Source organism: Oncorhynchus keta, chromosome 33, assembly GCF_023373465.1.
Source record: "Oncorhynchus keta strain PuntledgeMale-10-30-2019 chromosome 33, Oket_V2, whole genome shotgun sequence".
In the NCBI taxonomy this organism is placed as follows: Eukaryota; Metazoa; Chordata; class Actinopteri; order Salmoniformes; family Salmonidae; genus Oncorhynchus; species Oncorhynchus keta.
In genome coordinates, this window is record NC_068453.1 from 4,231,860 (window position 1) to 4,246,511 (window position 14,652).

At 40.7% G+C, this 14,652-nt stretch overlaps 1 protein-coding gene and 1 long non-coding RNA gene across 4 annotated transcripts in view; both read left to right on the forward strand.

Annotated features, from left to right (window-relative positions):
• Positions 1 to 14,652, forward strand: part of LOC118366069 (uncharacterized) — a 232,255-nt gene that overhangs the window by 48,277 nt on the left and 169,326 nt on the right. The window lies entirely within an intron of this gene.
• Positions 1 to 14,652, forward strand: part of cblb (Cbl proto-oncogene B, E3 ubiquitin protein ligase) — a 146,441-nt gene that overhangs the window by 41,719 nt on the left and 90,070 nt on the right. For both annotated transcript variants that reach the window (XM_035748412.2, XM_035748411.2), the window contains one exon: positions 8,845 to 8,991. In XM_035748412.2, coding sequence (XP_035604305.1) covers positions 8,845 to 8,991 — 147 coding nt within the window. The remainder of the gene's footprint in view (positions 1 to 8,844; positions 8,992 to 14,652) is intronic.

Below are 14,652 nucleotides of genomic sequence, written 5' to 3' on the forward strand. Positions count from 1 at the left end.
TATTTGACCCCTCTGCAAAACATGACTTAGTACTTGGTGGCAAAACCCTTGTTGGATTTTTGTTGTTGTTATTCTGTCTCTCACTGTTCAAATAAACCTACCATTAAAATGATAGACTGATCATTTCTTTGTCAGTGGACAAATGTACAAAATCAGCAGGGGATCAAATACTTTTTTCCCTCACTGTATATGGGGCTTGAGTGAAAAAACAGATGGCACTGTGATAGACTGCATCCAATTTGTTGAGTAGAGTGTTGGAGGCTATTTTGTAAATGACATTGCCGAAGTCAAGGATCGGTTGGATAGTCAGTTTTACGAGGGTATGTTTGGCAGCATGAGTGAAGGATGCTTTGTTGCGAAATAGTAAGCCGATTCTAGATTTAATTTTGGATTGTAGATGCTTAATGTGAGTCTGGAAGGAGAGTTTACACTCGAATCAGACACCCTGGTAATTGTAGTTGTCCACATATTCTAGGTCAGAACCGTCCAGAGTAGTGATGCTGGACGCGCGGGCAGGTGCGGGCAGCGATCAGTTGAAGAGCATAGTTTTACTTGAATTTAAGAGCAGTTGGAGGCCACGGAAGGAGAGTTGTGTGGCATTGACGCTCATCTGGAGGTTTGTTAACACTGTGTCCAAAGAAGGGCCAGATTTATTCAGAATGGTGTCGTCTGCATAGAGGGTCTTCCCGAGAATTGAACCCTGTCTGCCCGAGAATTGAACCCCCCATAGAGACTTCCAGATGTCCGGACAACAGGCCCTCCGATTTGACACACTGAACTCTATCAGAGAAGTCGTTGGTGAACCAGGTGAGGCAGTCATTTGAAAAACCAAGGCTGTTGAGTCTGCCGATAAGAATGTGGTGATTGACAGAGTCGAAAGCCTTGGCCAGGTCGATGAATATGGCTGGATATCGTTTAGGACCTTGAGCATGGCTGAGGTGCACCCATGACCAGCTCGGAAGCCAGATTGCATAGTGGAGAATGTACGGTGGGATTCAAAATGTTTGGTGATCTGTTTGTTAACTCGCCCTTCGGAGACCTTAGAAAGGCAGGGTAGGATAGATATAGGTCTGTAGCAGTTTGGGTCTAGAGTGTCTCGATGACCGCAGCAGCTTTCCAATCTTTTGGGATCTCATATGATATGAAAGAGTTTGAACAGGCTAGTAATAGGGGTTGCAACAATTTTAGCAGATAATTTTAGAAAGAGAGGGTTGAGATTGTCTGGCCCGGCTGATTTGTAGGGGTCCAGATTTTGCATTTCTTTCAGAACATTAGCTATCTGGATTTGGGTGAAGGACAAATTGGGGAGGCTTGTGCCAGTTGTTGTGGGGGGTGCAGGGCAGTTGACCGAGGCAAGGGTAGCCAGGTGGAAAGCATGGCCAGCCGTAGAAAAGTGCTTTTTGAAATTCTCAATTATCATGGATTTATCGGTGGTGACAATGTTTCCTAGCCTAAGTTCAGTGGATAGCTGGGAGGAGGTGCTCTTGTTCTCCATGGACTACATTGTCCCAGCCATTTTTTTAGTTTGTGCCACATGATGCAAATTTCTGTTTGCGAAAGCTAGCCTTAGCTTTCCTAACTGCTTGTGTATATTGGTTCCTAACTTCCCTGAAAAGTTGCATATCAGGGGAGTTATTCAATGCTAATGCAGTATGCCACAGGATGTTTTTGTGCTGGTCAATGGCAGTCAGGTCTGGAGAGATCCAAGGGCTATATCTGTTCCTGGTTCAACATTTTTTGAATGGGGCATGCCTATTTAAGATGGTGAGGAAGGCACTTTTAAAGAATAACCAGGAATCCTCTACTGACGGGATGAGGTCAATGTCATTCCATGATACCCCGGCCAGGTCGATTAGAAAGGCCTGCTCGCTGAAGTGTTCTAGGGAGCGTTTGACAGTGATGAGGGATGGTCGTTTAACCGCAGACCCATTACGGATGCAGGCAATGAGGCAGTGATCGCTGAGATCTTGGTTGAAGACAGCAGAGGTTTATTTGGAGGGCAAGTTGGTTAGGATGACTGGAACGAACTGCATAAATCTCTGAAGCTGGAGACTCGTATCTCTCTCACTAGCTTTAAGCACCAGCTGTCAGAGCAGCTCACAGATCACTGCACCTGTACATAGCCCATCTGTAAAAAGCCCATCTATCTACCTACCTCATCCCCGTACTGTATTTATTTATTTATCTTGCTCCTTTGCAACCCAGTATCTCTACTTGCACATTCATCTTCTGCACATCTACCATGCCAGTGTTTAATTGCTATATTGTAATTACTTTGTCACCATGGCCTATTTATTGCCTTAACTCCCTTATCTTACCTCATTTGCACTCACTGTATATAGACCTTTTGTTTTATTTTGTTCTACTGTATTATTGACTGTATGTTTTGTTTATTCCATGTCTAACTCTGTGTTGTTGTATGTGTCGAATTGCTATGCTTTATCTTGGCCAGGTCGCAGTTGCAAATGAGAACTTGTTCTCAACTAGCCTACCTGGTTAAATAAAGGTGAAATAAATGTAAAAAGGTGAAATAAATGTTTATGCCCATGTTTACAGATTTGGGGTTGTATCTGGTAGGTTCATTGATAATTTGTGTGAGATTGAGGGCATCAAGCTTAGATTGTAGGATGGCTGGGGTGTTTAAGCATGTTCCAGTTTAGGTCGCCTAGCAGCAAGAGCTCTGAAGATAGATGGGGGGGCAATCAGTTCACGTGGGGTGTCCAGGGCACAGCTGGGGGCAGAGGGTGGTCTATAGCAGGCGGCAACGGTGAGAGACTTGTTTCTGGAAAGGTGTCCATGCACTTTGGATGTCAAATGTGTATTTGCTGTGGCTGGTATCATATTACAATTTTCAGAAAGAGAAAGTGTGTGCATGGACAGTCATTTGTAAATAAAGTCACTGTGTAAACATTGCTGTGCCATGTTTGATTGAGTTCCAGCCCCTGTTATCATGGGGGGGAATGTATGTCGCAGTGACCTCGTTGGGAACATGCTAGTCACAGAGACTGGGTAGTGTCGTCTCACAGGTGACAGGAAAGCAGGAAAATATCACATCGACTGTTAAGCTACACCAACGCAGGTGTGACCGCGACAGTGATGGTAAAGCGTTGTCTTGTATCGACTTAACTTTTAACCTCCTCTGACTCTCAGACAGAGGAGAACTTTGAGCTTGATCTGTACAACCCAGGTCAATGTGATTTGACTCTGAAAGCTAATTGGGCAGGTGGGACTAGGGCTGTTATGAGTCATGACCGCAGTCAAATTCCATGTGACTAGGCTTCCAAACTTGCTAGCCTCCAGTCAGAAATGGCCTGGTACTCAATGCTCTATTGTCCCTCTAATTACTCTGACATCAATGCAAATCCATCGAGATTCTTATCAAACACTTGAGAGCCCTGGCATTCAGAGTTTGAGCAGAATAGGATCACCTGTTGCACAGCGAGAGACAGCTCCTCATATCTGGTTAATGCATGGATTTAAATACGTGTTCCTATAAGCCCAATTTGCGCATCATTTCTGTAGGATATGCTATAAAATTGTGTGAAAACAGTGATGGCTGCTAATAAAAAGAGGAGGGTCCCATCAGCTTTCTACAGGCTAGGCCTACTATATTTATTTCTCAACATTCCTAATATTAAGCACATTGCTTCTCTTCACAACAGGAGTATAGCCTACCTGGCTGTCATCAAAATGAACAACAGGAAGAGCATCCTCCATTCACTATTTAAGTGTGTATTTATGCCCCTGCTCAGAGACAGGTGCATGAAAATGGTCCATTCTAAATCAAAACGAATCTCACATTTATTATTTAGTATATGTAAAGACAACATTCAATTAAGAATGGTCTGACGGGTGACAATATTAGCCTATCACTTGTGAATGATATAGAATCACTTGTGAATGATATTGTATTACTTGTGAATGAATGATGTAGTATCCCTTGTGAATGATGTAGTATCCCTTGTGAATGATGTAGTATCCCTTGTGAATGATGTAGTATCCCTTGTGAATGTTCTAGTATCACTTGTGAATGATATTGTATCCCTTGCGAATGATGTAGTATCCCCTGTGAATGCTGTAGTATCCCCTGTGAATGATGTAGTATCCCTTGTGAATGATATAGTATCACTTGTGAATGATGTAGTATCACTTGTGAATGATATAGTATCACTTGTGAATGACTTGTGAATGATGCCCAGCTTGTGTAGTAAGGAAAGAGACAGCTGTGACAATGGAGAAGGAAACAAACAAGCTAAAAGGTACAGTCAATATGATTGAAATTTGGAAGTTAATAAACTTAAAAAGGAGAGCATGTTTCTGAGAGAAGCCTTACTTGACATACAGACTAGATCTATGAGTGAAAATCTGGTACTTTCTGGTATCAAAGAAAAAGAGGGTGAAGATCCTCGAACGTGTACACCGTTTCGGACAGAGGACAGAGATATGAGAGCCCAATCGTTTACAAATTTGCATTCTTCCATGATAAAAGGTTAAAAGCCTGGGTAAACGACTTGCTGGAACGAAAATAGGGATGAATGATCAGTTCCCGAAGGAAATTGCAGAACGTCGCAGAGTTTTATGTTCATAATAGATTCAAATAGAAACGTGTAGCTCTCATAGTCGATAAACTGTATATTGATAACCACATGTTCCTAGACACCAAGACCACTCCATGGCTATTTGAAATACAGTGGGGCAAAAAAGTATTTAGTCAGCCACCAATTGTGCAAGTTCTCCCACTTAAAAAGATGAGAGGCCTGTAATTTTCATCATAGGTACACTTCAACTATGACAGACAATGAGAAAAAAAATCCTGAAAATCACATTGTAGGATTTTTTATGAATTTATTTGCAAATTATGGTGGAAAATAAGTATTTGGTCAATAACAAAAGTTATATATACCCTTTGTTGGCAATGACAGAGGTCAAACGTTTTCTGTAAGTCTTCACAAGGTTTTCACACACTGTTGCTGGTATTTTGGCCCATTCCTCCATGCAGATCTCCTCTAGAGCAGTGATGTTTTTGGGCTGTTGCTGGGCAACATGGACTTTCAACTCCCTCCAAAGATTTTCTATGGGGTTGAGATCTGGAGACTGGCTAGGCCAGAAGCCACTCCTTCGTTGCCCGGGCGGTGTGTTTGGGATCATTGTCATGCTGGGGGCTGACTAAATACTTTTTTGCCCCACTGTATTACAAAGTTCCCATAGAGGAGTTGAATAATGGAACACCCAATACTATCCATGGTAGGGATTGTAATGTCAAAATATATAGGAAAACCATCAAATACAACAATTGATACATAGAAGGCACACTATGTCGGTATGAGTGGGTGTAGGTGGGGTGTGTGGTTTTGTGTTTGGATTATTGCGGAGTTAAGTGAGTGAAAAAGGATTATGGTTGCAAATCCCAGACCCCATGTGTGTCTGCAAGCAGGGGTTATGAGAGAGAGCTTTCAATTTTGTTCAGATATGGGATACACTTTTGTATTTTTTTTATTGTCCTATCATGATAGAATGGTCCCCAACCCTATACCCTAGACACCCACCTGAGAGACCCATACACTAAGGAGAAGTCCTTATCTGTTTTATGGGCCAACTGTAAGTAGCCTATATGCAGCCAAATCAGAAAGATGAATGTGGTCAGAGGCCGACTAAAGCAGTACTGCCCCCTCAAGATTCTGAGCCTGCCTGGCAGGGTTGGTCCTACAAAGCCAAAGCCCCCTGATGGGAGAGCATAATATACAAGGAATATACAAGGCACTGCCACCCAGGTAGTGGCAGTGCTGGCAACACTAGCTGCAGTAACGCATGGCGAGGACTTCACATTGGTTAATCAAATTTCCCAATTTTTGCTAAACTTTGCAGGCCTTCTTAAACAGCTGCAGCTGTATATGCATTCGCACATCAAGCCTTTTCTTGAGTTGGGCTCGTAGATGGAACCGTTGAACAGCTGAGCTTGTGGTTGTTTTTGGGGGATACGGGTTGAGTGTGAATGTGTGTGTGTGTGTGTGTGTGTGTGTGTGTGTGTGTGTGTGTGTGTGTGTGTGTGTGTGTGTGTGTGTGTGTGTGTGTGTGTGTGTCCCACATCTGTTGCTATGGGGTAATGACTTTAGGGACAATATAGGATGAATCACACTAACTGTTTGCTAATATCATGGTACAGCTATATGGACACTCAATCACTATGGTACTTTTTAATGGTAAGTTTACAAACATATATTATGATAAATAGATTAGAAACTTGAATCTCATTATGGTAAATAGTGAAAGTATAGTCAGTTATAATTGTAATGGCTGAGCAGATAATAAGAAAAGATGACCAGTATTTACTTGGATTAAAAGAGAAGGAATCTGATATCTATTGTTTACAGGAAACTCATTCAACAATTTTAGATTAAGTTGTGTGGAAAAAGGACTGGGGGGTGAAATATATTTCTCCCATGGGCAAAGAAACTCAAAAGGGGTGAGGATATTCATTAACAATAATTTTGATCCAAATGTGCAAATTGTCCAACAGATCCTCAAGGTAGATGGATGATTTTAAATATGTTATTGGACCATAAACAGATATTGCTTATTAACCTATACGGTCTGAATAATGATGATCCACACGTTTTTGAAAATAAATAATGTATCAACCCTACAAGCAATACAATACTATTATTATGGTGGGAGATTATAATATGGTTTTAAATACCTCAATGGACCGTAAAGGAAATCACATTAAACTATCACCCTCATGCACTTAAGGAAATCATGAATGTCATGGATATAATAGAACTAGTGGCTATATGGAGGCTTAAATATAATGACCTAGTTAGATATACATAGCAGAGGCTCAATCAAGCTAGTCATCTTCTTTTGTCATTCTCGCCGTCACCAAAAGTTTAAAAAGTGTTCATAGAGGACAAAATGAGGTCGGGGTCATCAAATAATTGGCATATACATTACTCTTACAGAATTTCCACGTGTGCGAGGATATTAGAAATGTAATCAAAACCTGTTAGATGATATAGATATATAGATGACTTGTTTATAACTAGGACAGAATAACCCATAACTGACTTTTTCCGACAACGTAGGAACAACAGATCCCCTTACTGTATAAGACACTTAAATGTGTCTTTAGAGGTCATGCCATTCTGTACTCATCTCTAAAACAAAAGCACTTTAGGTCAAAAGAGACCGTATTAACAAAGGAAATGGACTAACTGAACAGATAGTTATAAAACTGTAGCATAGAGGCACAGAATAAGTTAGAGGAAAATCAAAAAGAAATGGAGGAACTTATTCAAGAAAGATCAATTGTAATATCTTATAAAAAATAAAGCGAACTGAATGGGATATGGGGGGAAAGATGCACCAATTTTATTTAAAGTTCTTGTTTTTCAATCAACACATACAAGACATTCCACATTCACAGATTGCGGCAGACAAATAATATAAATGAAATATAAAACAAAACAAACAACAAATTTTGCAGCAGCACTATCTGTGATCATGTTAGCTTTTTCCAGCTTTAGCTGAGACAACGAGCAAAGAATTCGCTTTTACAGCACCTTACACAACATACAGTTGAAGTCAGAAGTTTACATACACCTTAGCCAATTACATTTAAACTCAGTTTTTCCACATTCCTGACATTTAATCCCACAAAAAAATCCCTGTTTTAGGTCAGTTAGAATCAACACTTTATTTTAAGAATGTGAAATATCAGAATAATAGTAGAGAGAATGATTTCAGCTTTTTTTTCTGTCATCACATTCCCAGTGGGTCAGAAGTTTACATACACTCAATTAGTATTTAATAGCATTGCCTTTAAATTGTTTAACTTGGGTCAAACGTTTCGGGTAGCCTTCCACAAGCTCATTTCTCCTGACAGAGCTGGCGTAACTGAGTCAGGTTTGTAGGCCTCCTTGCTCGCACACACTTTTTCAGTTGACATGGGTCTAGGGTGTCAGGGAAGATAGAGGTGATACGATCCTTGATTAGTCTCTCAAAGCACATCATGATGACAGAAGTGAGTGCTAAAGGGGCTATAGTCATTTAGTTCAGTTACCTTTGCTATCTTGGGTACAGGAACAATGGTGGCCATCTTCAAGCATGCGGGACAGCAGACTGGGATAAGGAGTGATTGAATATGTCCGTAAACACACCAGGCAGCTGGTCTGCGCATGCTTTGAGGACAAGGCTAGGGATGCCGTCTGTGCCAACAGCCTTGCTACGGTTAACATGTTTAAATGTCTTACTCACGTCTGCCACAGAGAAGGAGGGCCCACAGTCCTTGGTAGTGGGCTGCGTCAGTAGCACTGTATTATCCTCAAAGAGGGCAAAGAGGGTGTTTTAGTTTGTCTGGAAGCAAGACGGTGTCCGTGACATTGCTGGTTTTCTTTTTGTAGTTCGTAATTGCCTGTAGACCCTGCCACATACATCTCGTGTCTGAGCCATTGAATTGTGACTCCACTTTGTCCCTTTACCGACATTTCACTTGTTTGATTGCCTTGCGGAGGGAATAACTACACTGTTTATATTCAGCCATATTCCCAGTTATCTTTCCATGGAATACATTGTGTATTCCGAGTCACCTTTCCATATATATTATTTTCTGAGATATTGTGTAGAAACAATGGGTACTTTTGGGTATTTACTTTCTGTATTAAGAATTCAATGCAATGAGTTACAACCTAGTAATAGGCCAGCACAGAATTGATTATTTGGTCATTATTATGTATTCATAATATTACCATGTAAGTTTGACTTTCCAGGGTTCAAGTCTCAGACAAGGTTACTCATGTTAATATTTTACAGGGTTACTCATCTCTCCTTCTCTGTCTCTACTGACAGGCGTAACCTGACCAAGCTCTCACTCATCTTCAGCCACATCCTGGCAGAGATCAAGGCCATCTTTCCTGGGGGTCAGTTCCAGGGTAACACGTTCCGCATCACCAAAGCAGACGCCGGCGAATTCTGGAGGAGATTTTTTGGAGAAAAGTACGTTTCATCCTTATATTATTTTGTGGTTGTATGCAAGTTATCAGTTCAATTACATCAATAAAACATCAAAATCTCATCCACCATAAATGTGGTGTACCAATGGCAACAATTTGGTGACTGAAACTTTACCATTGGTTGTACCATTGGATTGGTTGTTTACACTAAAGGGTAAAAAAAATATGCTTTGAGCAAAATAGTGTTATTTAAACAACTTCAAACTTCAAAGAGTAAGGCATTCAAAGATTTGGTCTGATGGGAATCCGTGATGTCATCGGCCTCCCCCCTTGCTTGAGGAACAATAGAGGAGTAATAGAGAACTAAAGAGGAAAGGTCCACCCCCCACTTGTGCTATGTCATGACATACCTGGACCACCTATTGAGATGTGCCTTTTGTGAAGTAAATCAGGTGTTAAATGAGGTGAAAAGGAGACTGGGTCCAGCGGTTCAGGAGAAGAATATGCGTAATGTAGTCAATATCATAAAAAAAAAACATCTAAATGACATCAAAAGCATATTGCATGATCTGGTTGATTTTGAGTTCTGATATTTGCCAAACGTGCTAAGGAGTACAGAAGTACCTCATCCTTGGGCGTTGTGTCCAATTTTTGCTGATGGTGGCACAGTGGGCCAACAGGTTGAACCCCCAACATTGCTGCTTGCAACTATATTTATTAGATGTGCTTGCTGAAGGCAACGTTTTCATTTTCGTCAAAAACAACTTTGTATTGAACGAGTGCCTTTGATTTGACGGCCTGAACATGCGCAGTTTGGCCCGAGAGGACAGTTAGATCCAATAACGTGTTTCTGCGCTTGAGCTTAGCTAGCTAATGTCGCTATGACATCCCTACAAGCGTGAATGGGGATTTCTATTGGAGAAGCAGTTTCTGCATATCTTCATACTGTACTGTCTTTGGTATGACATTTGTCTACTGCTCTGCTATTCAGATCTGGAATCAGAACAAAATGATCTGCTACCAATCAAAGTTACAGCTGTTTGTTGGAGTTGAGTGACAAAAAGTAGGTAGCTAACGCCAACTAACATCTCTCTCATGTCTCATCATTCAGCAGTCGAAACGGAGCTGTTGCTATGGATACCAATGCATTTGAGTGTGCAAAAAAGGGCGCCAGGTGCAGAACTTTTGATAAAAAAAGAAAAAAAAAGATTTGATGGCCCTTTTTTGCACACTCAAATGCATTGGTATCCATAGGTGCACTTGATTCAGCAGCCCTATAGGCCTACCCCTGGCCAATTAGATAGCTAAGATATGCACCTTTTCCTCGAACCATAGACTTTAAAAAGAAGCCTTGAATGCATAGCAAAGTTGATACTGTGAGATTTCAAAAGTTTTCAAATTATGCCTAGAGAGAGAGTAAGTTCATGTTTAAGTTGTTATTTAGCACTGTCAACACTTTGTTCAACACTTGTATAAGCCATAAAAAGTCACTACAACCAGCATTGCAACTGCAATGTAAACTAATCAAAAAAGACTTAACATGTGTAAATATTGGTATGAACATAAGATTCAACAACTGAGACAAACTGAACAAGTTCCACAGACATGTGACTAATAGAAATGTCATAATGTGTCCCTGAACAAAGGGGAGTGGTCAAAATCAAAGTAACAAATTGTATCTGTTGTGGCAACCAGCTGCATTAAGTACTGCAGTGCATCTCCTCCTCGTGGACTGCACCAGATTTGCCAGTTCTTGCTGTGAGATGTTACCCCACTCTTCCACCAAGGCACCTGCAAGTTCCCGGACATTTCTGGGGGGAATGGTCCTAGCCCTCACCCTCCGATCCAACAGGTCCCAGACGTGCCCAATGGGATGGAGATCCGGGCTCTTTGCTGGCCATGGCAGAACACTGACATTCATGTCTTGCAGAACACTGACATTCATGTCTTGCACACACAGAACAAGCAGCAATGCTGGTGGCATTGTCATGCTGGAGGGTCATGTCAGGATGAGCCTGCAGGAAGGGTACCACATGAGGGAGGAGGATGTCTTCCCTGTAAGGCACATCGTTGAGATTGCCTGCAATGACAACAAGCTCAGTCCTATGATGCTGTGACACACCGCCCCAGACCATGATGGACCCTCCACCTCCAAATCGATCCCGCTCCAGAGTACAGGCCTCGGTGTAACACTCATTCTTTCCGATAAACGCGATTCCGACCATCACCCCTGGTGAGACAAAACTGCAACTCCTCAGTGAAGAGGACTTTTTGCCAGTCCTGTCTGGTCCAGCGACGGTGGGTTTTTGCCCATAGGCGACGTTGTTGCCTGTGATGTCTGGTGAGGACCAGCCTTACAACAGGCCTACGAGCCCTCAGTTCAGCCTCTCTCAGCCTATTGTAGAAAGTCAGAGCACTGATGTAGGAATTGTACGTTCCTGGTGTAACTCGAGAATTTGTTGTTTCCATCCTGTACCTGTCCCGCAGGTGTGATGTTCGGAAAAAACGATCCTGTGCAGGTGTTGTTATACGTGGTCTGCCACTGCGAGGATGATCAGCTGTCCGTCCAGTCTCGCTGTAGCGCTGTGTTAGGCATCTCACAGTATGGACATAGCAATTTATTGCCCTGGCCACATCTGCAGTCCTCATGCCTCCTTGCAGCATGCCTAAAGCACGTTCACGCAGATGAGCAGGGACCCTGGGCATCTTTCTTTGTGTTTTTCAGAGTCAGTACAATGAAGATCTGTGAAGTTATTTGGATTTTTACGAATGAGCTTTGAAAGACAGGGTCCTGAAAAAGGGAAGTTTCTTTTTTTGCTGAGTTTATACGGCAACGTGTTCCGATAAGCTTGCGTTGTTAGTGTTTTTATTAATATTGAGGCAGAGATAATCAAATCAAAGTTTGTCACGTGCACCGAATACAACAATGAAATGCTTACTTACAGGCTCTAACCAATTGTGTAAAAAAAGGTATTAGGTGAACAATAGGTAAGTAAATAAAACAGTAAAAGACAGGCTATATACCTTAGCAAGGCTACATGCAGATAATGCAGTGCAACTGTAATTTTGCCATCAGCTAGAAGACTGTGCCCCCTTTTCTTAGTGGAGAGAGGGAGAGCGGAGGGACGGTGAGCCTGTTATCTATTACAAGTGTGATCGCATAACGTTTAAAAAAATATATAATTTCAAAATGAGAAAAAAACGCATTGGTAGGGCAAATCAAGCACAGCTAATATGCTCTGATAATGTATTGGGCTTATAGCCAATGGCACAAACCTTGTTGCTAAATAACTGTTTTTAATTGGTTAATGTTTCATAGGCATTGGTTTTTTAAGTCAGGTAAAAATATATTTTGACTCAGAAAGTGATCTTATACCATAGGGCGGCGCACAATTGGCCCAGCGTCGTCCGGGTTAGGGGAGGGTTTGGCTTGGCGGGGGGCTTTACAAGTAGGCCGTCATTGTAAATAAGAATTTGTTCTTAACTGACTTGCCTAGTTAAATAAAAAGTTACATTTTTTTTAATATACTATTTTATATACTATTTTCACTACTTAAGCTAGCAACACCAAACCAATGTTAAGATGTTCAGACTGACCTTAGATTTTTTGTCAAAATATTTAGAATGCTATATATACACTTTTTGAACTATAACCATTTAAAAAGTGTATAAAATGTCTTAGAATCTTTATTCTTGAACCGTTCAAGCTACAGGCACCAAAACAACTTTTACAAGTTCAGGCTATCCTAACAAAAATGATTTTTTTTAAAATTGTATCAATTATAACTATATACAAGATAACCCACCAACAGTAACTCCATTGCTCTCCAAATCAGTGATGCCAACAAGATTTAAGAACTTCAGACTACCCTGGCAACTTTTTTTTCAAACAGCACCTAGCAACAAATTTAGCTACTTTTAGAAATGTATTTGGAGGTTTTTTTTAGCATCTTTTGAAAAGTGACTCAAATGCTAAAATGCACGCAATTTCCCTATAAATGACACAAAAACGATGTTCTCTGTCACACACTCAGTCACAACACATGTGTCTGGCTGAAAAAATGTGTTGTGAGTGACATCAGCAGCAGGCGCTCAGCTCGTGCACAGGCAGCAGCAGGCCAGCAGCAATTTCAGCAAATTGCAAATCATTGTTGGCTGACTGCAGCAACAGTACGGGTTCGACGAGCCAACCCCAATGAATATAGTTGCTCACGAATGTTTGATCTTGAACAGAATTTACAACATCAATCAACACGTCTCAGTCAAAATTGTACGGCCAGATGTACAAAAAAAGAGTGGGAGTCTGTACCTGAACAAATGTCAAATCATATTTTTTGCCAAGCTGGCCAATCAATTTGAGTAACGTTATTGTGTATTCAACTTAATGACACAGTTTTACGTTATCACGCAATGACATCACAACATCATTTAGCAACAAATCAACCTGCCTCTAGCAACTTAACCTGAAAATTAGTTGGCAACACTGTATCCTATGCTACAAAAATACTTTCAAAGAGCTGAACAAGTCACAAAAATGTTCATGGAAAATCACCATCTAGTTATGATTATATTTCTTCAGCTCACTCTAGAGCTTAAAAAGATTTAAGCTATCAACACTTCCAAATGTCCAGACTGACCCAACTTAGATTGCTTGAGAAAATATTTGATTTAATTTATACTTTTTGAACTACAATAATATTTAAATTAGCTCCCAATGCATTTCAGTAGCAAAAAATGGCCCCTAGGCTTGGTTAAAAATTATTTAAAAATGTGATAATCTATAACCATCTTGTAATGGCCGTTGGTGGAAGAAGGTGAGGACCAAAGCGCAGCACATGTTTGTCATTTATTAAATAAAACTGAACACTAAATACAAAGTAACAACCGAAACAGCTCCGTCAGGTACAAAACAGAAAGCAACTACCCACAAAACCCATGTGGGCTACCTAAGTATGGTTCTCAATCAGAGACAACCATAGACAGCTATCCCTGATTGAGAACCATACCCGGCCAAAAACAAAGAAATACAAAAACATAGAAAAAGGAACATAGAATGCCCACCCTAGTCACACCCTGGCCTAACCAAAATAGAGAATAAAAGCCTCTCTATGGCCAGGGCGTGACACATCTCCTCTTTCACCAACCAACCAAACGTTGAGATGTTCAAACTGACCCAATTTAGATTGCTTGCATTCAGAATTTTGATAACATGTATTTGTTTTTAAGTATAACCATTTTAAATGTTCATAAAAGCTCCATTGGTTTGAATGGGAAGTATTTCTATTTGCTACTGCTCTACACCGTTCAAGCTATTAACACCAAATCAACATTGACATGTTCAGTTTGACCCAGATTACTTTCTCCTTAAGAGGCAGTTGAAGAAGACAAAAATGTATGTTATCAATTGAACGACTATCTATTGCAGGATAAATCAGTGTTAAAGTTTACATAGCTGGCCATATATGGATGTTAAATTTTACTTTATGGGTTGGTTATGTAGGCATCTTTTAACCCATCGCTTTATACTTCATATAATAATACGATTAAATGATATCTTTACATTCAAAACCAAAGTGATTTTGTTGTCATGGACTGCTGATTATGCTCATTGATTCGAGTCAAAAAAAATACATGCTGCCATCATGGAATGTCATGCTTTGAGCACTAATGAAAAGTGCTATTTACATGTGGAAAATGAATGCCA